The sequence below is a fragment of the Hylobates moloch genome, unplaced genomic scaffold (genome assembly GCF_009828535.3).
Source record: "Hylobates moloch isolate HMO894 unplaced genomic scaffold, HMol_V3 SCAFFOLD_9, whole genome shotgun sequence".
Classification (NCBI taxonomy): domain Eukaryota; kingdom Metazoa; phylum Chordata; class Mammalia; order Primates; family Hylobatidae; genus Hylobates; species Hylobates moloch.
This window is the reverse complement of record NW_026652284.1, coordinates 32,203,518-32,227,478: the sequence shown is the minus strand read 5'-3', so window position 1 is coordinate 32,227,478 and position 23,961 is coordinate 32,203,518. Positions and strand designations below refer to the sequence as shown.

The 23,961-nt window shown below is 38.0% G+C and overlaps 1 protein-coding gene across 1 annotated transcript in view; it reads left to right on the top strand.

The window, feature by feature from the left end:
- The window catches only part of PREX2 (phosphatidylinositol-3,4,5-trisphosphate dependent Rac exchange factor 2), a 278,754-nt gene that overhangs the window by 131,660 nt on the left and 123,133 nt on the right, over positions 1-23,961 (top strand). The window contains exons 21-25 of the mRNA XM_032759608.2: positions 2,803-2,920; positions 6,239-6,423; positions 8,874-9,035; positions 17,283-17,505; positions 18,584-18,791. Of these exons, the coding sequence (XP_032615499.1) occupies positions 2,803-2,920; positions 6,239-6,423; positions 8,874-9,035; positions 17,283-17,505; positions 18,584-18,791 (896 nt within the window). The remainder of the gene's footprint in view (positions 1-2,802; positions 2,921-6,238; positions 6,424-8,873; positions 9,036-17,282; positions 17,506-18,583; positions 18,792-23,961) is intronic.

Here is a 23,961-nt window from a genome sequence, read left to right as displayed (position 1 = left end):
TTTTAAGTTTAAAATTAAACACAGCATTATAAATCTCATAATGATTGCTTTATCTGCATAATTAATTATAATTGATTGTGTTTAGTTACATTTTATTATTACAGTACTGCCATCTGTTTAAAAAGTGATCTGGAGTATTTTCATTTTCATTGAGATACTAGTTGTATCAAATTGAAATCCAAAGGTTTGAACTGTTTTCTTGGCCCTTGTGATTGCTTTAGAATATGTAATGATCATTGTGTCTGTGTCTGTGTCTGTGTGTATGAACTATAAATACCTATATTCTTTATTAGAAGACTTCTGTGAAAAAGCAAAAATTGTGGGTTTTATAAGGTCCCTGATTGATTTTGAGGTATATTTATTTAGGTAACTGGATTTAGCTCTTAAAGGAAAATACCAAAATGTATTTAGGTAACTGCATTTAGCTCTTAAAAGAAAATACCAAAATGTACTCGGTGTTATCTAAAATTGTAGAACACTATCCTTTGATCTACAAGTGCCACAAAAAACTAAAATTAGAATCATAATTCATAAGCAAAGCTATTATCTCATGAAGAAAATGTGAGTTTTGGCATATAAGAGAAAACTCCTGCAATGTAATCAGCTAGATGCAGGCAGAACTTTACAGGAGAAGCCTTGTGTTTTCCTGTCATGCATAATGAAGTACTCATTTCTGGATTGGATTTGAGGATGTGACTGTGTCCAAACCTGGAAGATGAATGGCCAGTTTCTCATAAGCCAGGGCTGATGGCCTGCAAAATACTGAATCTACATGGAAATAGCTGATCAGTTTTACTTAATGAGAAGGTCAGATCTAGCATAGCAAATTGGAAGTTATACACAGGCTCACAGGTTACTCTGGTTGATAGTAGCTTGATAAATATTTGTTGAACTGTATTATTGAATGAATGTTTAAAGTCTCCTCTGAAATGATCAAATCTTTTCTCTTCTACCAGAATGTTAATAAGCAGAGAAATCAATTTGAGTTTCATTTCTTTTTATTTTCCCTGCCTATCCTCTTATAGAGGTGTTGATCAGTGAAATAATTAAAGAAAAGCAATAAATGAGTAGAAAAATCCACTAACGTGCTCTCCCAGATATCCATTGCCACAAAATAGACCACTGCAAAGCTTAGTGGCTTAAAACAATGATAATTGACCATTTGTCTTGATTCTATGGGGCGGCCGTGGGGTGGTTCCTATGAGGTTACTGATGTGGCTGCATTCTGCTGGGACCCGACTGGGCACCTTTGCTTCTCCTGTTCATGGCCTCTGTTTCCGTGTGGCAGGTCACCCTCCAGAGCACCTTTGCATGGCCTCTCTTTCCAGTCTCTAGCAGGGTTTTCTTTTCAGTGTGTGTCTGAATTTTAAGAGGGAACATTACAAGTGATAAACATTCTACTTAGATTGTACTTGCTAGTATCCCTTTGGACAAATCAAATCACGTGGCCAAGCCCAGGGTCAACATGGGAAACTAAGCAGTGTGGCTCATTGGTGGCCACAACAGGGCAGCAGGATGTAATGGAATGATCAAATATTAATTATCATTTTAATGATTTGTAGCAATATATTAATTAGACACACTTGAGAAGCTAATACAAAAGATAGATAATACATATTGTATCATACTTCAATAATGCAGTTTAATTTGATTTAACATCTTATCTAGAAAATCTATAACCCTTAAAGTAATACAACCCTTGAACATTTGTTTGGTGGTCATCTCATCTCTCTCATTTCTCTAAATAAGACTGGAACTGCTGTTAAAATATAGGATAATTTTTAAGGAAATCGCCCTTAAAAATAGGATGATTTTTTATTTGGAGGGATTAAAAGATAGTTACATTACTTGGGAGACCAATGAGATGAATGATGTCCTTCCAATTTTCATATTTGTTTGATTCTAAAATGGCAGTAAATGTATTAGAATATATATGTTAGGAGAGCATGTAAATGATTTGTACAACTATAGATAATTGATTCATCTGACAACTGTCCATCTCACAATTGTTTTATTTTTCTTGTCTTACTAATAAGAGATGGGGTCTCACTACGTTGCTCAGGTTGGTCTTGAACTTCTGGGCTCAAGTGATCCTCGCACCTCAGCCTCCCAAAGTGCTGAGATTACAAGTGTGAGTCACCATGCCCAGCCGCATTTGGTTATTTTAAAATGTGATTTGTAACTTACTTAAGATATACTTGAAGCATTTAAGTAAGACTTTTGGGAATATATCCTATTTAAAAACATACATCTTTGGATCATATCTTGGAAGATAAAACTTGAAGCTTTAAAAAATCAGTTTGTTAGGCTAGGCACAGTAGCTCCTGCCTGTAATCCCAGCACTTTGGGAGGCCGAGGTAGGCGGATCGCCTGAGGTCAGGAGTTCAAGACCAGCTTGACCAACATGGAGAAACCCTGTCTCTACTAAAAATACAAAATTAGCCAGGCGTGGTGGTGCATGCCTGTAATCCCAGCTACTTGGTTGGCTGAGGCAGGAGAATCGCTTGAACCAGGGAGGCGGAGGTTGTGGTGAGTCGAGATTGCACCATTGCACTCCAGCCTGGGCAACAAGAGCGAAACTCCATCTCAAAAAAAAAAAAAAAAAGAAAGAAAGAAAGTGTGTTTGTTAAACAATATAATTGTCCTTGAGTTTTTATTAGTTTCTGATGTTAATTGTATCTCTCTTTCAAATGTTACCATTTTTAAAGAAACTAGAGGAATAAATAAGGTCAAGTCTCCAAATGGGCATGCATTTTAGGAAGCACTAATACCTCTGAGGTTTCTTTCCCTCCTCATTTCCAGCAAGATTCCATACAATGGGTTTATAATAGCATTGAGAGTGCTCAAGAAGACCTTCAAAAATCTCACTCCAAGCCTCCTGGAGATGAAGCAGGGGATGCTTTTGACTGTAAAGTAGAAGGTAGGTTTCTTATTTTCCTCTTCATGAGCTTATAGTATTCTTTTCCACTGTGCATGTGCCTACTCCCAAATATTGAAGGTCCTGTACGTGTTGAAGCCACATTCTTAAGTCGTTATCACCAAACAGATGTCTGTCAGATGCATAAGTAATAATAGCTAGTAGCTGGCAAATTCTATTTGTTACGCATTTTATGAAGTGTTTTTATGGACTATCTCACTTAGTCATCAAAAAAGAAAATCTCATAAAATGGAAATGAGTATCATCATTCCTTTTTCAGTGGAGAAAACACTAAAGCCTATATGGGTTAAGGGACTTGCTCAAACTAGTGAAGTAGTAGAGTGAGGATTCAAACCTTCAAACCCAGGTTATAATGTGTTTCCTTGATTGGAGTTTCAGTGTTGTGCAGACCTGGCCTCCAGTGTGCCTCACAGAGCAGCAGTATCAGCATCAGCTGGGAGCTAGACTGAAATGCAGAATCTCAGCTGTACCCCAGATCTACTGAGGCAGAATCCTCATTTTCACTAGATTTGATTTGTATGCCTATTAAAATTCGAGAAGCCCTGCTCTAGAAGATTCTTTTTTACTTTTACTGTATTCTAACATTGACAGTAAGGAAAGGAGCAAACTAGTAGTGTGCAAATGAGAGAGAAAAAGAGAGAGAGGGAGAGAGAGATCTTTTGATAAGGACGGTTATCATTTCTGTTTCCTCAATGGAGTAAACCAGCAAATGGCTCTATTCAGTGGTTTCTTTGCCAAGGGCGACTGAGGCAATTACATTTATGTCTGCAATTGACAAATACCTTAAATTATTGTTTCAAAACTTTTTCTCAGAAGCCCATGAATCACCTCTTATATTTTCTTGGTGTCTTTCCACTCATATTATTGGTGGATGTCTTTGGATATTTTTATTACACTGTTAGGTTCCTTCCAACCAGCACAGCTGGAGAAGAATTCCCTATTCTTAGGTGTTTTCATTCAAAACCCTTCTGACACCCTATATGTGTGGGGTTTTCCCCCATACCAACCAATTCCCCAAATCTCCTAACACCAACTGGGTGTCCTACAATTCAATTTAGTTGTAAAGCCAGGCGTTAGCACAGACACACAGGTTGGGGATCAGCCCCACAAGGTTGCCCCCATTTCAGGAGCCTGTCACATGTCCCAGGCTTTCACCTGTATTTCTGACCAACTGGCTATATATTCAGCGGGTTCCCACATCCCTTTCTCGGGTTCAGTTATTTGCTAGAACAGCTCAGGGAACCCAGAAACTTACAATCACTGATTTATTATAAAGGATAAGAAATGAAAAGCCTGATGAAGAGATAAGTAGGGCGATGTCTGGAAGAGTGCTGCACCGAGCTGTGTAGTGGGAAGCTCTGTGAGGGGTTGGGGTGTGCCACCCTCCAGACGTGTGGGTGTGTTCGCTCACTCAGAAGCTCTCCAATCCCTGTCGTTTAGGGATTTTTATGGAGGTTCCATTCCTTAGACATGATTCATTAAATCAGCAGCCATTGGTGACTAAACTTGAACTCTAGCCTCTCTCTCCTGCCCAGAGGTCCAGGGGTGGGGCTGAAAGCTCCTACCCCCTAATCGCATGGTTGGTTCCCCTGACAACCAGCCCCCATCCTGACGCTAGCTGTGGGCTCTCCAAGTGCCACCTCATTCACATAAACTCAGTTAGGTTCTAAAGGGGCTTGTTATAAATAACAAAAGACATTCCTGTCACCTCTATCACTCAGTAAGTCACAAGGATTTTAAAGCTTTATTTCAGGAACGGGGCCAAATACATACATACATACATATGTGTGTGTGTGTGTGTGTGTATATGTGTGTGTGTATATATATAATATATCTTTCTTCCTTTCCTTTCCTTTCCTTTCCTTTTTCCCTTCCCTTCCCTCCCCTCCCCTTCCCATCCTTCCCCTCCCCTCCCCTCCCCTTCCCTTCCTTTCCTTTTTTTTTTCAGAGTCTTTCTTTGTCACCCAGGCTACAGTGCGGTAGTGTAGTGGTACTATTATAGTTTACTGCAGCCTCTAATTTCTGGGCTGCAGTGATCCGCCGTCAGTTCCCTACCCCTTCCGGTAGCTGGGACTACACGTGCATGCCACCATGCCCAGCTAATTTTTTAAATTTTTGATAGAGACAAGGTCTTGCCATGTTGCCCAGGCTGGTTTCAAACTCTTGAGCTTAAGTGATCCTCCCATTTGGCCTCCCTGACTGTTGGGATTACAGGCATGAGCCATGGCGCCCAGCCTATATTTCTTACTGTATATTCCCTGATCGTATGGGGGGTACTTAGGAAAAGCTATTTTCTCTGCACTCCTGGAAGACCACTTGGTTGGATGCTACCCAAGTCACGGGTAATATCAGAAACATCTTAACTCATTGGAGCAATAAGGTAGTTACGGTAATACATAAAATTTATCCAAAACAGGACACATCTCAGGACCTTATTCTGAGGTTTATATTCCTAATTTGGAATAAATCAACCTTGGTGCCACATTGAAAGGTAGATTGGTTGCTATAATGCTCTGGAAATTGATTTGTAGCTATTCTAGGACTTAGTTACTTTAAGATAAATCGATATTCTACTTTTGCCTATTTAATATTTACTGTTTATGCTATTTTCGGGCTTTGTCATTCTAAGTAAACTAATATTCTAGTTTTGTTTATTTAATTACTATTAGGTCTCCCAGGAGTTTCTTACTTGAGATTTTAGGTATTTTTCACCAGCTGACGTACCATATGTAGGCTAAAAAACTATAGGCAGACATTTTAGATGGAAATTTTATTATAGTGAACAATGAGAAATTTTCTCAATGAGCCCTCTCTGTAAGTTGCTGTTTGGGAAACTGCAGGCACCCTGTCTGCCAAAATAAAATGATTCTTGCATCTCCTTTCTGCTTCTTCAATGTGGCCTTCTTTATGGATTTTTTTCCTGCTTTAAGAAAATATTCATACAACATTTGAGGCAGTTTTAGAAATCCTGACTCTAAGTCATACATGTCTTTAATAAAAAAATTTATGTATAGTATTTATATTGATATAAATAGGTAGACATATGGTCTACAGATTGAAGTAGATATACAAAGATAAGACTAGTCATGTTAGAGTGCCGAGGTTTGGATCACTCAAGCACATGCTTTTCTCGAAATGTTATTTTTTAAAATGTTAACAAGAATAGATGCTTCATTTAACACATAGATTTAACCATCCCTTAAAGAACTCTTTAAAAATTATTTAAAGAGACACAAAATTATTTGAGGAGATTAACAAACCCTTCATGAATTTACTGAGTTACAATTGTCTTTATTCCAGAGGTTATTGACAAATTCAACACTATGGCCATCATTGATGGGAAGAAGGAGCATGTGAGTCTGACAGTGGACAATGTCCACCTGGAATATGGTGTCGTGTATGAGTACGACAGCACAGCTGGCATCAAATGCAATGTGGTGGAAAAGATGATTGAGCCCAAAGGTTTTTTCAGCTTAACTGCCAAGGTAGGAGCGATGCTGAAGAAATAAGATTTTTTGTTCTAAATAAAGGAACTGAAATCCTCCCCCTCCTTCACTTAAAAAAATAAAAATAGCTATACATGTTGCAGCTGTCAGCTCATTCAAACTTTTTTTTTTTTTCTTGAGACAGAATATCACTCTGTCACCCAGGTGAGAGTGCAGTGGCGTGATCTCGGCTCACTGCAACATCCGCCTCCCGGGTTCAAGCAATTCTCATTCCTCAGTCTCCCAAGTAGCTGGGATTACAGGCATGCACCACCATGCCCAGCTAATTTTTGTATTTTTAGTAGAGATGAGGTTTCACCATGTTGCCCAGGCTGGTGTCAAACTCCTAACCTCAAGTGATCCAGCCACTTTGGCATTCCAAAGTGCTGGGATTACAGGCATGAGCCACTGTGCCCAGCCTCATTCAATTTCTTATTTTTCTCCCCCTCCTCCACTATTTGGTATGCATATAACTTCCTTTTATTGATCCTTTTGGAGCACAGTGTTAAGTTAGATGAAACCCTTGCTTAGGCAGGTGTTCATTGATATGGCAAAGACTTCACAGCATTTATTAAGTTTGCTGTGTCTGTGAATTCATTATTGTGAATCCAATTCAGATGGTTTTCATGACAGATGCTACTTTTTTTAAAATGTACATAATCCTCTGAAGAGTATTCAAAGTCGTGAAATACATTATAAGAAATTTCAAATTTGGCAAGTGCCATGTTTATTTCATAAAATTTCGGGAACTGTAGAGATCAGTTTATGAATAGATCCTCTGATATTTATGTAATTCTCATTTGGAAAGGACATCACCTTTGCAAAGGTCCTTAGGCTGAAACAAGATGGAGAGGAAGGAAGGGAGCTTTTATCCAAATTAATAAAACACATGGTAAAGAGGCAACTGCTGGCTTTTCATGGCCTGCCTACAAGGTAAATCCATCAGACTCCTACTGTATTCTCCACAGGTGCTGGATTTAGTGTTTCATACTGCTCTGTATTCTATGAGAATTCAGATATCATAAGTAAGAAAAATGAGATGTAGCTTTCCTACCTTTATGTCTCTGTTTGAATTGTTGTTTAAAATATGAATAGTTGAGATAGATGTAGCATTTCTAACATGTATTTTTAAAATTTTAGTGGGAGGAAGTAATACAGACATCTAAATGAACTATTTTAAAATTAATTATTTTATCTTTTGGTTTTATATTCTGAAAGTTAACTTTTAAAAAATCTCATCATTCTGATGATATTGTACCTCTCTATATATCTACTGATATCTAAAATATATATTTTTAAAATGCAGTCTCTTCCCATCTGCATTATAGTATTAATGGGATCCATGTAAAAGTTTGGAACCAGGTTATTATAATTATTTTCTCATTTTCCAGCTATTTCAAGTTTGGAGAATTACATGGATTATTCTATATATGACAGCATATGAACTAGTATTGCAAATATCACTTGGATTTTACACATGAAGAAAAAACAGTCAAGAAAGAAATGTAGCCAAGATCACCCTGCTAATGATAAAGTTAGCTCTAAGTTCTTGACTAGTGATTAAGTAAAAACCCATACTCCATAGTCTGCATAAAAGGGAAGTGGAGGTGGTGAGGGAGCTCAAATAACCAGAACATATATACATTTTGTGTTTCACAGAATATTCTAAAATATTGGTTATGGGTATAATCAATTCTTGCAATGTCTGATTAATCAGAAATGCTACATATATACACATATATATATATATATCTCACATAATTAATTCTCAGGTCATTGGAAATTCTTAGTGATTGATGGTACACCTTCCCCATCAACACATGTTATTACAATTGATTCAAATAGTCAAAAGAATTTACTAATTAAAAACATCACATAAATACTTTTATCTAATGCTTTTATCAGCAAGAGCTCAGATGCTGCAAGTAACATTAATTTCTACCTTACTGAAATAACTTTTCATTTATTCATTTCTTCAGCAAGCAGTTGTCAAATGTATTCTTTCTGCACTTGCCAGACTCTAAGAAACAAGTAAGAATGATATTGAATTCCTTTATGTTTTTTTGTTCTACCAAATTGAGAAAAGAAATGTTCTGAGTGACTCTGACTAAAATATAGAAGTGTCCCACAGCAGAATGTACTGATGTATCCAGCAGGGAGTCTTTGAAGTCCAGTTACCTTACCAAGCAGGCTCCCATAGTTAGCAGAAGGAAAACCTGAAATTTCAAACAGACAGGTTAGATCACTTCACTGACAGTGCCTCCTGACTGAAGGTAGAAATTCCCTGGCAGCTACCCAGAGAACAAAATAGGAAAGTTGCCCTGTATCGTTAATGAAAATTTGATGTGGCTACTTTTGAAGTTTTTCTTCTTGTTTTGTTTTGTTTTTCTATGTGTGTGTCTGTATGTGTGTTTGTATGTGTGGGTGTGCATGTGTGTTTGTCATTGCAGATTCTTGAAGCCCTGGCTAAAAGTGATGAGCATTTTGTACAAAACTGTACCAGCCTAAATTCTCTAAATGAAGTGATTCCTGCTGACCTTCAGAGTAAATTCAGTGCCCTTTGCAGTGAAAGAATTGAACATATATGTCAGAGAATATCCAGTTATAAAAAGGTAAGGGTTCTATTGATTTTGTACACAATTATTGTTGAAATTATTATTTAAATGTCAAATTTAAATCAATTTTTGATATTTTCTCTGCATATTTGTTAGGTACCATTTTACTGAAATGATAACATTATATAACATTTTAGAGTTTTTAAAATGGCTTAACATCCACTACCTCATTTGATCTTTGCAAACTTGAAAGTTATGTTACTGTCCCACATCTTCAAAATATAGTAACTGAGGCCTAAAGAATTAAATTATTGTCTAGTAAAAGATAGAGCTGGGCATTGAATGCAGACCACCCAATTCTGAAGTCAAAATTTAAAATTATACTATAGTTCTTCTTTTCTTTTCTCCCAACTAAGAGAATGAAAACTCTCAATCAGAAAGTACATGGACTGTGGGCTTTTAAAAATTAATCGATTAAGTCATTCATTTGACATATATTTATTAGGCACCCTCTGTGTGCCAAGTACTGTTCTAGGTTCCAGGAATATAGCAGGGAAGGAGACAATTTCTCTCCTCTCATGGTGCTCACATTCAAGTGGGAGAGACAGCAAGTAAGTAAGTAAATCCCGACAAAGTGAGGGGAATCAAATATTGAGAAGAATTATGAGGAAATCAAAATAGGGAAGTATGGTTGAAGTGCCAGGTTGACCCTTTTGACTCTGTGGCTAGAGAAAGCGCCTTTGAGAAGGCGTGTATCTTCATGACAAGTAGGACTCTCCCTTTCAACCAGAGAGAGAAGCCTCCAGGGAGAAGGAACAGCTGGTGCTGAGGCCCCAAAGCAGAAAGAAGGCCAGGGTGGCCAGAGGTTGGTGGCCGGGCTTAAGGTCAGAGGCTTAGGCAGGGCCAGTTGTGAAGAGCTGTGGCAGTTCCTGTACATTTTGGGACTTGGGAAGGAGTTTGGATTTTATTCTTATATTAATGAAAAACAGTTGGAAGGTTTTAAGCAGGGGGATGACTTCATCTGATTTAGGCTTTTGAGATCATGCTTTTGTAGGAATGGATTGCAAGGGGGCAGAAATGGAGAAATAGAGACTGGTAGGAAGCTGTTGCAATGGCCCAGTTGAGTGATGTTGATGGCTTGGACTACATTGAAGATGAAGGAGACAAAAAACATTAGATGAACTTGGGGACATATTTTAAAGGTAGAGTTAATGGGAATTCATCTCCAAAACACATGCTAAAACAAGTTTAAAAATTGTTTCTATTTATACCAATAAAAGACTAATTGATTAAATTATTTCCATCCAAATGAAGTTGGTTGCTTAAAATTTGGTGCAGCCATACAAGATAATATTCTTTATCTCAATGTATATGAATATGTGTTAAGTATATGTGTTTTATGTTCTTGATATGGTAATTAAAATAAGCCCATATATGTCTATATTTGGCTGCATGAGAATAGGGATGTGTGTAAATTAATACCCAAGGGACTCACAACATTGGTTACCTAAACTAGATGAGTCAACGGAAAAGAGATCATGATTTTTTCCTTTAAACAATTCCTGTAATGTTTGGGTTGTTGAGTTGAGTTTGCATTACTACTGTATCTTTTAAAAAGTTATTCACATGAAGAAAACTAATGTTCAGGGTCGCTGCTTACCTGCCACATTTGTTAATCTGCTTTTCATGACTGCTGAGTTCAGTTCACCTATTTGAGTTTGGGGAAGATTCCATGAATGTACCTTGTTGGAGTTGAAGGACAGAAGATTCTTTTCTTTCTTCTCCTTTCTCTATAAAACATGACAGTGCTTTGAAGTAAAATCGAGGTAAAAGGTCTAAACAAATGCAAACAAAAATGCTGAATAAATGCAAATCAGTATTCTCCTTTCGAAGAGTTTTGAAAAAGAGAGTTGTTCTACTTTAGAAATGGATCTGTACAAGAAGGTGTGACACAGGCTCAGGCAGATTCTGGGTGTCAAACTGGTCACCGTGCCTGGAACATTTCTCTTTTGCTTTTTTCCTGCTTTCCTCTCTTCATTATTTCACGCAACAAAAAAGTGGAAGTAGCTTGAAAAAGTATACATGGAAAATGGTAAACTATATAAACAAACATAATCTTAGAATCAGGGTGTATTAGGTAGCAAATTGATGCAGCTGCTTTAAGAATAAGGATCAAGAGAACACAGGCTTAAATAAATGTCGGAGATCCTCAGTAGTCACCCTGGAAAGTAAGAAGTATATTCCATTTACTCATAGGTAAGTGAGATCCTAGAAGCTTTTAAGGCGCAGATGGGCAGGCTAATGGGCAATGATGTTAGATGATAAAAATAATGTCACCGAATTATAGAAAGCTCTTTTATGTACATTATTGTTAGTTGAGTCTCAAAACAGCCATGTGTATGGACTCTTCTCTCATCCTGCCTCTTTCTTCGGGAGATTAAGAATTTGCTTAAGGTCACGTAGGTGGCAACTAACAGACTATGTTCCTATGGAATGCAGTCTCACTTGTGTTTACGTTTAATTTAGAAATAAAAAAGAGACATGTAGTCACCTAGCGCCTATGTGCTTTAAAAGCTCTCCTTGTCATCATCCCATTTGGCCATAAACATATTTAAAATAACTGGTTTTCTCATTAGATAGAGAAGCAAGGTTAGCAAGAAAATATTGCAAGGATCTTCTCAATTTGAATAAGATTTAGGTGCCTAAGATGGTAGCCCTAACAGGTCATGTAAGATTAGCTCCATTTATGTATCAAATGCATGTCAACAGAACCCATAGCATTTGCGAATATAGATTTTTAATTTTCACACATGTACTTTAAAACTATTATTAGCAACATATTTTTCTTCCTGATGAAGGCTTCAACACTCTTCTTTTTGTGAAATAAAATGTATCCATAGAAACTAAAATCTCAAAGATCCTGGCTTTACCTTATTTTGACTCTGAAAGTTTTAGGTTTTAAAAATAGAAACCAGTTGATCGCTATAGTTTCTGTAGTAAGACTGCTGCAATTATAATAGATTTCCCGGCTGGTTGTACAGGCCACAGATGTTTTTTGGCACATGTGTGAAACCTGGTGAGACCTTACTGATGACCTGGATGAATCCTAAGTGAGATGTTTTTCTCTGTGGAGCAGGATTTGGGGCCAATTCAGAAGTAAAATTATGCCCTGTTGGGAGGAACACTTTCTCCCTAAATTGTCCTGGAAATGCTTCTTTGTTTTACACTCGTTCTTCTGCTTTAGAATAATTCCATAATTGGGCTTATTTTGGGTGTTGGGAGTACTTCCTAGTTAGAAATATTTAACATATATTCAAGAGATAGTTCCTGTTTACACAAAAATATTACATGCAGGAACTGGAAGTCTTCCTTTGAATGTCTGAAGTCCCTCTTTATTTATTAATGCCATGTAATTCTCACACTGATATATAGACTGGGAAAATTGCAGGAAAAAATCCTCCCTGTGTCCCCTTCCCTCAAAAGGGTATGATACAAAACTTCCATAACCCCATGCCAGAAAGATTTTATGCTTAATTGAAATAGGAAGCTATCTGTAAAATAATAGCTTACCATTGTATTATTTCATTTAGTTAAGTGACTATAGTTGGATTAAAATGTGCTGCTATAGCCAATAATTCACGAATTAGCTACCAATGCATTAAAAACCTGAAGTTCCATCTTCAGAAATTGTTCATTCCTGTCAGTGTACAAATATGTTTTATATCACCTACATTAAAAAGAAATAGCCCTCCTCTACCCCACACTGTTCCCTTTCTTTGATCTCTCTCCTGGAAACGTCTGTCTATACCTGCTGTCTCACCTTCATTACCCTCAACACACTCCAGTGGGCCTCTTCTTCCCTCTATGTAACTGAAATGGCTGTATTTTGCCAAAGTCTATTGACTGTCCTGATAGCATTCCTTGTCTTAGTGGGATCTGATGCAGTTGACCGTAAACCTCTACTTGGCGGTTCTCTGTGACCCCGCATATGCCTGGTTTTTGTCCTTTCTTGTGGGGGCTCCTTTGTGGTATCCTATGCTGGCTCTGCCTTTTCTTCCCCCCCCCCACTTTCCTTGGTAAAGCTCCAGGGCTCAGGACTCCGTCTTCTCCTTTTCTGTCTCCATTTTCAATCCCCTGGCGATCTCATTCAGGGTCCCAGCCTGTTTGACCTCTGCAACTGGGTTTAATCAATATCTCACGCTTCACATGTTCCAAATCAGCTCTTGATCCTTCCCCTGCCCCACCCCAGTGCCCCTGCAGTTTGCCTTTTCTGCTGTCTTCTCTGTCTCGGGCTTATGCCCATCCTCCCCATTGCGCAGCCTAAAACCTCGAATACACTCTTCACTTCCCTTTCTCTCACACCATTCTTGTGGCTTTACCTTCAAACATGCAGCCTTTCCTCCCTACCTCTACTGCTGGTGGCCTTGGGTGAGCCACTGCCAGCTCTCCTGTAAGTGGTCTCCTTGCTGCTCCCGACCAACCCACAGTTGTCCTGAGTGGCTATACACTTCACTCATGGTCAAAGCCAAATCCTTTCAATGGCCTTCAGGATCTGTGCCCTCCCTCCCTGCACTGCTTCTCCAATCCTGCATCCTCTGCATCCCTCTCACTGCCACTCTGGTCACGCTGGTTTTCTTGGTGTTCCTTGGACACACCAGCCCTGTGGCTTTGCACTGACTGTTCCCTCTGCCAGAAATGACCCCTTTCCAGATGTTCACATTTCTACCTTTCTCCTCCTTCCAGACTGCTTAAATGCCAGCTTCAGTGAGGCCTGTTCTGATCATCCTGGTTACAACTGGTAATCCATTCTTCAGTTCACCTCTGAAACTTCCAACCCTCTTACGCTGCTCAATTTTGTTTTCAGTTACATTTACCATCTATCAACATTACATAATTGACTTACTATATTCACTGTTGACCTCTCCTCTCACTAGAATGTAACCTCCCGGAAGGCAGGAATCTTTGTTTTGTTTACTGATGTTCCCCCACATGCTAAGGACAGTGCCTGATGCACAGAGAGCCTTCCACAAGTCATTGTTGGATAAATGAATAAAGATGGCAGTAAGTTTGGGCTTGTGGTATCCATAGTAGATCTAAAGTCCTGTCCCTCCCAATACACCTCTCTCCACACCCACCCTGTGCATTTCTTTATTGCAAAATTGCAGTTTTTATTTGGGGAAAAGACCTTTTTGTTTTTTTAACCTTTCCCTGGGAGTTTCTCCAAAGCAGATTAATGAGTTCAGTGTTTCCTTTGATGTTGCTAAAAAGATAGTCAGGTTGATGTTTACAGGGCCATTTGCACAATCAGAATGTTCTCTTGCACGAACCACCACCGTCAGTCCAAGAACTGTACCTTCCTTATTTTAGGTTCAAGCTTCAGAAAGGCCTTACAGTTTCACAGCACGGCATGCTGTCTAGGAGCACAGTTTTGATCTTCACAGTGTAAGCAGCACATTTCCAGTACCTGTGACTATGGGGTTCCTCCTGCTGCCTCCTTCTATCTTAGGAATATCCCAGGATGGAAGACAGCACTGCATTCCTGAGGACCTTCCTTCTCAAGAAATGCTCTTAGCAGAGAGGGCTGCTGTCTGACTCTTACCCTTTGGAACAGTTCAGGCACCTTTAGACATAGTACACAGCCCTTCCTAGGATATGGGCAGGGGGACATTCTGTATTCATAGGCATTTGTATTGAGCTACAGGTTGGAAAGCCAGTCCCCCTAGCAAGGGAATCTTCTGCCAGCTCAGCTCTTCCCGATCACTCCATTAACACTTGATGACATCACCCTGTTCACTTCCTTTTTAGATTGTACCAAAATTTCTAACTATCTGGCTTTTACCTGTATTATGTAATTGTATATATACAATCATGCAGTGCATAACATTTCAGTCAATGACAGACCATATATATATATATGTATATATATGTATGTATATATATGTATATGTGTATATATATATATATAATGGTGGTCCCACAGGATTATAATACTATATTTTGACTCTACTTTTTCTATGTTCAGATAGATGCACCTATTGATGCATTTTTCAGAATGCATCCCCGTTGTTAAGCAGTGCATTACTGTATTACATATATGGCACATGTATTATATATGTATGGCACATTGCCATTACCTTTAATGGCAAAAACCACAATCACTTTTGCTCCGATCTAGTAATTGCAATAAACAATTGTTGCATATAGCAATAGTATTGCATTGTTTTTCCTGTGTTGCCTACTAGACCATGAACTCCAGGAGGGCAAGGGCTATATCTCCAGCATGGAGCACAGAGTCTGGAATAGATGCCTCTCTTCTTGCTTTTGAATGGGTGGATAATTGTTTAAAATGGAAGAAGGCAAGAGAAACATAACTTCCTATTATGGTGGATGCTGTTACCTAATAACATTGACTTCTGTGCCTTTATTTGTGCCATGGGTGCCTTGTGAGACTTTTATCCTGCAACAACAGTGGGAAAGAACTTTTGACTGAAAGTTTTTTGCGTCTAACCTTAAACTCTGTGTCCCACATAAGCCTCCAAGTCACTGTTTCTTCATTAGTAAAGTGATGGGATAGGTCAGGAGTTCTCTAAATTCCTTTCTTTAAAAAATGTTTAGGACAAATTTTCACTATCCATTATTATTAAATTTGCTCATCATTTTGTTAATAATTTCCTACATTTCAATTCAGTTCCGTTTAGATTCCTACTGTGCGCTGGCACATGGCTGGGCTACGCAGCTTCTGACACGTGATTCGAAGACATAGTTTAATACACACATTACATAGGTGTATGTATATATATCACATATATGTATATAATCTACACATATACATGTAAGAGAGTCCCTGTTCTAATGGTGAGTTTATATTTATGCATGTGAATTTTGATATTTATTCTTGAATTTAATCTAGAAAAGTTAGATAGTGACCAGTCCTAGTCTTAATTTTTATTCTTATTCATGCCAAAATTATTACTCTACTAGTAGAATAAATAGATAGGATCATGGTCATAGTTTTCAAGGGAGAAGAGAATATAGACATTATTTAATCCATGTCCATTGTTTTATGAAGAATGCAAAAAAGACACTGACTTGCCTAACATCATATCAGTTATTGTGACAGCTGTAACTAAAACACAGGTAGCTGGTGACTCTGAATCCTTTGCTTTTGAGACTACAATTCAGTCTGACTCTATGAGACTCTTACTGATGGTACACAGAACAGACCTACGTATTAGCCTCATGGGGTTTACCATCTGCCAGGGGAGCTAGAAATAAGACAATTATTTATACCTATATAATAGGAAGGTTACAGTGTGCTGGAACTTAGCAGTAGTCAGGGAAATTGAACCTAGACTAGGAGTCAGGGAAGGCCTCCTGATGATTTGATAGAAATTGAAGTTGCAAAGCAAACAGTTTGGCAATGAAGGAAGAACATTCTAGGCCCACTGAACAGCCTGTAGAAAGGGTCAGAGTGAGTAGATAGTGTGTGAGACCAACTAAGTGAGGGCCAGAAGGAGCTTAGGGAGCAAGGGGAAGAAAGCTTGAGATAGAGAAGCTAGGTGGGGATCTGACTTGGGCTGCTTTAAGACCTTGGCGAGGAGTAGATGGATTTGAATGGAAACCCATGGCAAGGTTTGAAGCAGTGGAGTGGCTACCTTGGAAGTCATATAAATCATGTGAGTATCACTTTATTCTGAAACCATAAAGGCAGAGTGCACACTAGTCTTCAGTTTGATCCTGACTCAGTGATTAGCAGGAGGCATGGGAAACAAATTTGTCCTGCCATTCTGGGCCTCAGCCTCCACACCCTACTGTCTGACCTGTACACAGACTGGTGCTTTGGATTAGCTTTACGCTTGTGTTTGGGACATCCCGTCTTCCTCCACCCTTGACCCGGCAGCTACCCTGTTTTGCCATTTTGCCTTGTTTGGAAGATCTCCATTCTCTCCCGGTGTCCTGGGATGCCACTTGCCCTGTCAGGCTCTTTCAGCTGCTGGGAGCCTGTGGATTTGAGTCCAAGTATATTGTGCTGGCCACAGAAATTCATTTGTTTTAACACCTAAGTTGCAATCACAGTTTCAAAGGAATCATATGCATTTGCCGCTTATATTGCTTGGCTTTATTAAGAATGCTTCAGTTTTGAAATCACAATGGAATTTCTAACAACATATAATTTATTTCACTCATTCCAGTTGACATGATTTAATTTGCCTTTGATTTTGTTGTGAATGATGCAAGTGAAAAAAAGATGCCTGAGTTATTACTGTGTGTTCAACTGCTTTTTATGTTTTCTTTAATTTGCAGTTTTCTCGTGTATTGAAGAATAGAGCCTGGCCTACTTTTAAACAGGCCAAATCTAAAATCTCCCCACTGCACAGCAGTGATTTCTGTCCTACCAACTGCCATGTCAACGTGATGGAAGTTTCTTATCCCAAAACATCAACCTCTTTGGGAAGTGCGTTTGGTGTTCAGTTGGATAGTAGGAAGCATAATTCTCAGGATAAAGAAAACAAATCTTTGGAGCAAGGTATGCTAGCTTTTGCAACTTTATCAAATTATGAAAAGCAATTTAGGCAATCATAGCTATTCGTGCATCCCTGAAATTCAATAGATACCTGGTGTGCAAACAAGCATGAACTTTTATAAAGGAAGGATTTCTTGCTGTAATCATTTGGATAAGTATGCCTAAGTGTATACTGAATGAAAATGGAGTTAGGCATTTTTGTTATTTTTCTTCTAAGAAGGATGATTGCTCTCGCTTTCCTTATGCATATGATAGGCACAGCTCATCTTGCTGTGAAAGCTGCTGATCTGAAATGGCCCTGAAACTTTGAGGACAATACCTGAGGAACAGCTGCAGCAATGCACAATGCCATTCTGTACCATCACAGTAGGACAAGGGATCAAACTGTCCTCTAGTTTTTAATTACAACTCCCCACAGGCTCTAGTTTCTGAATTAAATTCAGCATTGGATCAGCATTTTATTTTATGGAATCTTGACTTTAATTTGACTGTATAAAGAAAATGGGGTATATAAACACAATGGAATACCATTCAGCCATAAAAAGAAGTAAATCCTGTCACTTGTGACAATATAAATGAACCTGGAAGACATTATGTTAAAGTGAAATAAGCCAGACACAGAAAGACAAATACTGTATGATCTCATTTATATGACGAATATAAAAAAGTTGATCTCATAGAAGTAGAGAGTAGAATGGTGAGTACCAGGGCCTGGGGTGGTTGGGTAGGGGATTGAGAAGATGTAGGTCAAAGGATATAAAATTTCAGTCAGATAAGAGGAATAAGTTCAAGAGATCTATTGTATAACATGGTGAGTATAGTTAACATATTGTATTCTTGATAAATCCTAAGAGAGTGGGTATAAAGTGCTCTCAGCACCAACATGATAACTATGTGAAGTAATACGTATGTTAATTACCTAGATTTAGTCATTGCATAATGCATATATACATCAAAACATCAGGTTGTGCATGTAATACATATAATTTTATCTGTCGATTAAAAAACAATTAATTGGACTGGATTGTTATCATAAGTTAAAGGTGATACATATTACTAAGGAATGACTTTAATTCCTCAGGGAAACTGAGCCCTATGGTGTACATTCAGCACACCATCACAACCATGGCGGCCCCTTCGGGTCTGTCTCTGGGACAGCAGGATGGCCATGGTCTCAGGTATCTGCTAAAAGAAGAAGACTTAGAAACCCAAGACATCTATCAGAAACTGCTGGGCAAACTTCAGACTGCACTGAAAGAGGTGGAGATGTGTGTTTGTCAAATAGATGAGTAAGTGTTTTGTACTACTCTTTTAAGTTTGCCAAATAAAATAGCCGTAAAAATGTGACTTAGAAAAATTCAATCATTCTCTCTTTAGTTATTGGAAATTTAGGAGATTCGTGCTGATTATATAGATCCTCTTCATTCCAAAACCTTAAAAATGTTTTTTAATGGAAAGAATACATATAGGTATATATTTTAAGTAAGCATTTAATACCAAGGAAGAGAATGACAAAATTCTATCTTATACAAGGATGCTAAATGAGTCTCAGTGTAAAAATATTACCTTGAAAGATATATTTGAAAGAATACCAGTTTTGTATGAGGATTTCCTTGCATTCTTTGTAGTTCAGGGTACAAATTTTGGTGAATATGCACTCAGTAGATATTTATAAAAGACATAAAGTATAATAAATGCTTCACATACTTGTTAAATGAGTAAATGCAAAATTATGTATCTCTAGGACAAATGCTTTTTTCTGTTCTGATTGAATTCATGGCCTGCTAAGCAATAACCCACATACTTGTGCCAGTATTTTTAACCAAGAGAAGGTGGAGGCAATTAATGAGCACTTTTCCAAATAAATCAGTTCTAATTCTTATTTAAGAATTTGATGGTTGGAGAATTGCCTGAGCTTCGCAGGATGCTTTGTCACATCGTGGTATAGGATGATGCTTCACATCGAGTCCAGACAGCTCTGTATAGTCAGAACAGCATGGGGTTTGAGGTAGCTCAGTTTCTCATCTACAGAAGTGAATGAGTAATAATAATGAATTACAAGTTTGTGTCATGAAAATTATACAAATTAATATAGAAAGTAATCAGCACACTGCCTAATATAATGCTTGCTCATCCATTCAAGGGATGGAAATTATTGAATATATCCCAAATTGGCAGATTCTGAAAATAATAGAAATACTGTTATCTTCTTTTTATTGTACTCTCTTCATGAAGTTGTTGATTTAAATGGCTACAGATGTGAACTCAACTTCACACACACCTATCATCCTGTACTTCATGGATAATTCAGTTTTGACACAAAATATTTAGAACTTATTCCAAGCCTTTGTTGTAATTAGACATTATATGGATGAAGTCATAATTGACATGATCTCTCATTTTACACATTTTTGAAATTTAGAGATCAAAATCATATTAGATGCATCATATTTTAAAAATTATCCTCAATATTTAGTATTTACTTTGCTAATTTTCTGAAGTTTTATGAGTGATTTAGAATTAAGATTTTGTTTTTCTATTTCTAATATACTAGTTTTGTATATTATACTGTGACTTTTCCCATTTACAGATGAATTAAACAGTTCAAGATTGCTAAAAGGAGAGTATTTTTTAAGCAATTGCATGACATTTTTGAAGTGTGTTGGAATCCTTGTGACAGCAGTTTATTATATTTTAGGATATGATATTTTACTTCATTTAATAAATGAGATTTTATTGCATGATATATTTTAGAAACCAGTTATTGTCTCCCAGAGGTATTTATGAAGTATATAGAATTTTTATTAATAAGGCAATAAATAGTGGCATTGAATCATAGCTCCTAGGCCTCAAAGGGATTTTAAGAAAACATCTGGACCAATCCCATACTTCCAGTTCCAAGAGTTGTTATTGCCATTTTGGGATGAGTCTTGTCAATGGCAAGATTATTGATGTGCCTCAGCTGACACTGCTCAGGGACTAATCTTTAATGCATGGACGGTCTAGCACTGCCTCGCAATCCTCCAGACTTTGTTAATTTATTGACTTTTTTTTTTAAGGTTCAGGTAATGTAGAAATATTTTCAGGAAAAATATGTAAACCCAAGGAGCTCTTTTACTTGGTTTAAAATATTTATATTTAAGGCACTAGTTGCAGACTGGTTATTTTTTATTAACTGAAACTACTTAAAATGATTGTTTTTCACTGAAGATTTCCCCACCCTGTTATTCTAAAAACCTGTACCCAACTGAGTGTGTTTATTAGAAAAGTGGCACAGAGTGAGCGAATGATTGGAGAAACCACCTTGGTCTTCTTTGGATACACCACATAATTTAATTTTAAGTATAAATAGGTTCCACACAACTTAATGTGCCATATAACCCCTGTAAAACAGTACAATTATTTTAAGTGCCTGGATTCCCCCTTGTCTTTAATATTCAGAGATGCTGCCATGCAGTCGAGGTTAACACATTATTTAAAAATCTAGTATTTGAACGATTTTCTCACCCTGTAGTAATTGTTCCTGGTCAGAATGTCTTTGCAAGTAAAGAAGCAGATCTCGGATGTGTTGCCAAGTTTTAAGAGAAACTGCCTGATAACACCTCAGTGTTAGCTTTTCTAGAAGTTATTCATCCCTGTGAAAGGTCCTGGGGTTGAGCTTGTCTTATCATAAAGTCTGGTTGTTCTGTCACCTGGGAACACCTCTCTTAGAAATGAAATTTCCTTTAACACATAGGCATTTCACTAAATCCTCCTACTTAGCTTCAGAGCCAAAGATGGAATTAGAGGTGAATTTGCTGTCTAGTAACATGAGTTAAGATGGTGTAATGAATTTAATCAAGGATCTGTGATTCCCGTTTCACTTTGGAAAGTTAAAGACTTTTGCTCTGTAATGGGTTATTTACTGGGTAATGACACTTAGGTACAAGAAATAAGTAAAAGGAAAAATAATTAATGTCCAAAACCTTTGACAGGGTTTTTAAATAGAGGATTTGTGTATTCTCACAGGGAGGAAAGGGGCCTGGTAAACATAGGGGATTTGAGAACAGACTTCATTTTGCAGGTGCCAGATGCCTCAGGATTGAGGGATGAACAAACCACACTTTAAGACAGTTAGTAACCCGGGGGTTACAAATAGGAATGGTGGTGGTGGTGGTGGTGGTGGTAGAGTAATCATTGAGGTTTCCCCAAGCATTTTGCTAGTAAATGTACAAAAAGAGGGGCACACCGTAAAAACCAGCTTTTTTATAGATGCGTACTTGCCAGGCAAGATTACACTATTATATACATTGGCTTATTTCATTCTCACAGTACTTCTGTGAGTTGAGTTATGAAACACCGGGATGCACCCTACTCCCTCCAGAGTGTGCAAGTTAGATGCAGGGAGAGGAAATCCTGCTTAATTTGCACAGGATATGTATGTAACAATATGTCTTGCCTACCCCACCTCTAAAATGGGGAAAATAGTAATACCTACTTCATAAGGTGGTTTTAGAGATTAAATGAATTGATAACCTGTTAAGGACTTAGCATGGTGACTGTCGTGAAAGCTCAACAGATGTTAGCAATGATGATGATGTTTAAAAACACACAGGTCGTTGCAACATACTGTATACAAAAATCTTTCTTATCAATGGCACAAGGAGGAGATTCACCTGGAATTGCATGCTGCTGAAGGTTTTAATTAATAGACCTCTAGTAGGTAACTTAATATTTTATACGAATGAAAGTGAAGGGATTTCTGCAAGCACAGATATTATGGTTTGATGCCTTGTTGCTTTTCAGAATCTAGAAATTTTATGCAAAACATGGTGTTAAAAATACAGTTTTTCTATCATTTTTTTATAAGCCTAACACTTGTTCCCACAGGGTCAATGCAAGCATGATTGCAGCTGTTTTAAATAAAAAGCAAATATCTGAATACAATTCATGTAACTTTGAAAAAAATTATGCTTAGCCCCATGACTTCTAATTTAAAAGATACATAAGCCCAGAGGTCTCTTGGCAAAATGAGAACTCCTGCATTTTTTCCCTCTTTGGTATTCAGAGTTCATCTGTCTGTGCAGCATGGAGCTTGGATAATTGGAGTTAGTCTAATGTTTTAATCTTTTGGGTGGAGAGGGTGAATAAATAGACAATCTGTCTTACAAGACATAAAAGTATCTTTCCAAAGAGAAAAACTGTGTTTAAAATCATCCATAGCTTTTGGTTATTAAAAATGTTCACAGGGCCTCAAGCAATGTAACATAGCTCCTTCAATTTTTCACTGGTGTCTAAAAACTGTAAAATGTCCAAATATTATTCAAATCTCACCTCGCTGTGAGACCTGACCTGACTGCACCACTGTTTGAAATGGCAGCTTCATGCTTCCTTCCCTGCTTTCTTTTTCTCCTTACCATTTGCTGCCATTTGATATACTAGAAAGTTTACTTGTTTTTACTTGTCTTCTCTCAGTAGAATTTGAGCTCCAAGAAGGCAGGGGCTTTTGTATTTTCTTTTCGTTGTTGTTGTTGTTTGTTTGGTTGGTTTTTGAGACGGAGTCTCACTCTGTTGCCCAGGCTGGAGTGCAGTGGTGTGATCTCCGCTCACTGCAACCTCCATCTCCAGCGTTCAAGCGATTCTCCTGCCTCAGTCTCCTGAGTAGCTGGGACTACAGGCTTCCACCACCACACCCAGCTAGCTAATTTTTGTATTTTTAGTAGAGACGGGGTTTCATGATGTTGGCCAGGCTGGTCTCGAACTCCTGACCTCACGTGATCCACCTGCCTCAGCCTCCCAAAGTGCTGGGATTACAGGCATGAGCCACTGTGCCCAGCCCTTTTGTGTGTTTTATAAACTACTATATCCACAACACCAAGAACAATGCATGGTATAATAAATGTGTTTAGTGAAATCACTTAACAGGTATTTATTCAATGCACAGCATTGGGTTTGACATTATGGAATATGCATGAGAGGTGTAAGATATCTTCACCGTCTTGAAATAACAAACATTACATTGCTATGGAAAAATGAGAATCAAGATATGTGCTACTGATTGGAACTGAAAATCACAGGTATTTAGTAAATGCGAAGATGGCTGTTGGCTTGAGAAGCCCTATATGGGTCCTTTGTTTAGACGTGGTTTAATTCATTTTGCAAGTTTTTTAGCATGCTGTTTGATAATAAAGCTCAATTACATTTTTGCCTAATTTTGAGTTAGTTGTAACAGAAACATGCCACAGCCAAATGTTCAAGCCTGGAGTGTTGGAGTCAGCGGCTACTCAAAGTCCTCAGCAGGCTTCACACAGTTCAGTCTGACTGCGGCATTTGAGCCTGGAGTCAAGTGGAGGAGCTCTTTCTGTGGGCAGATTTGGGACATTTCATCCTGGCTGGCTTGCAGATGAGATTGTAATTACCCCATCCTCACATTGTATGTAACTCCGTTTAGTGTCTTGTAATCCCCAAGGCCAGGACTCC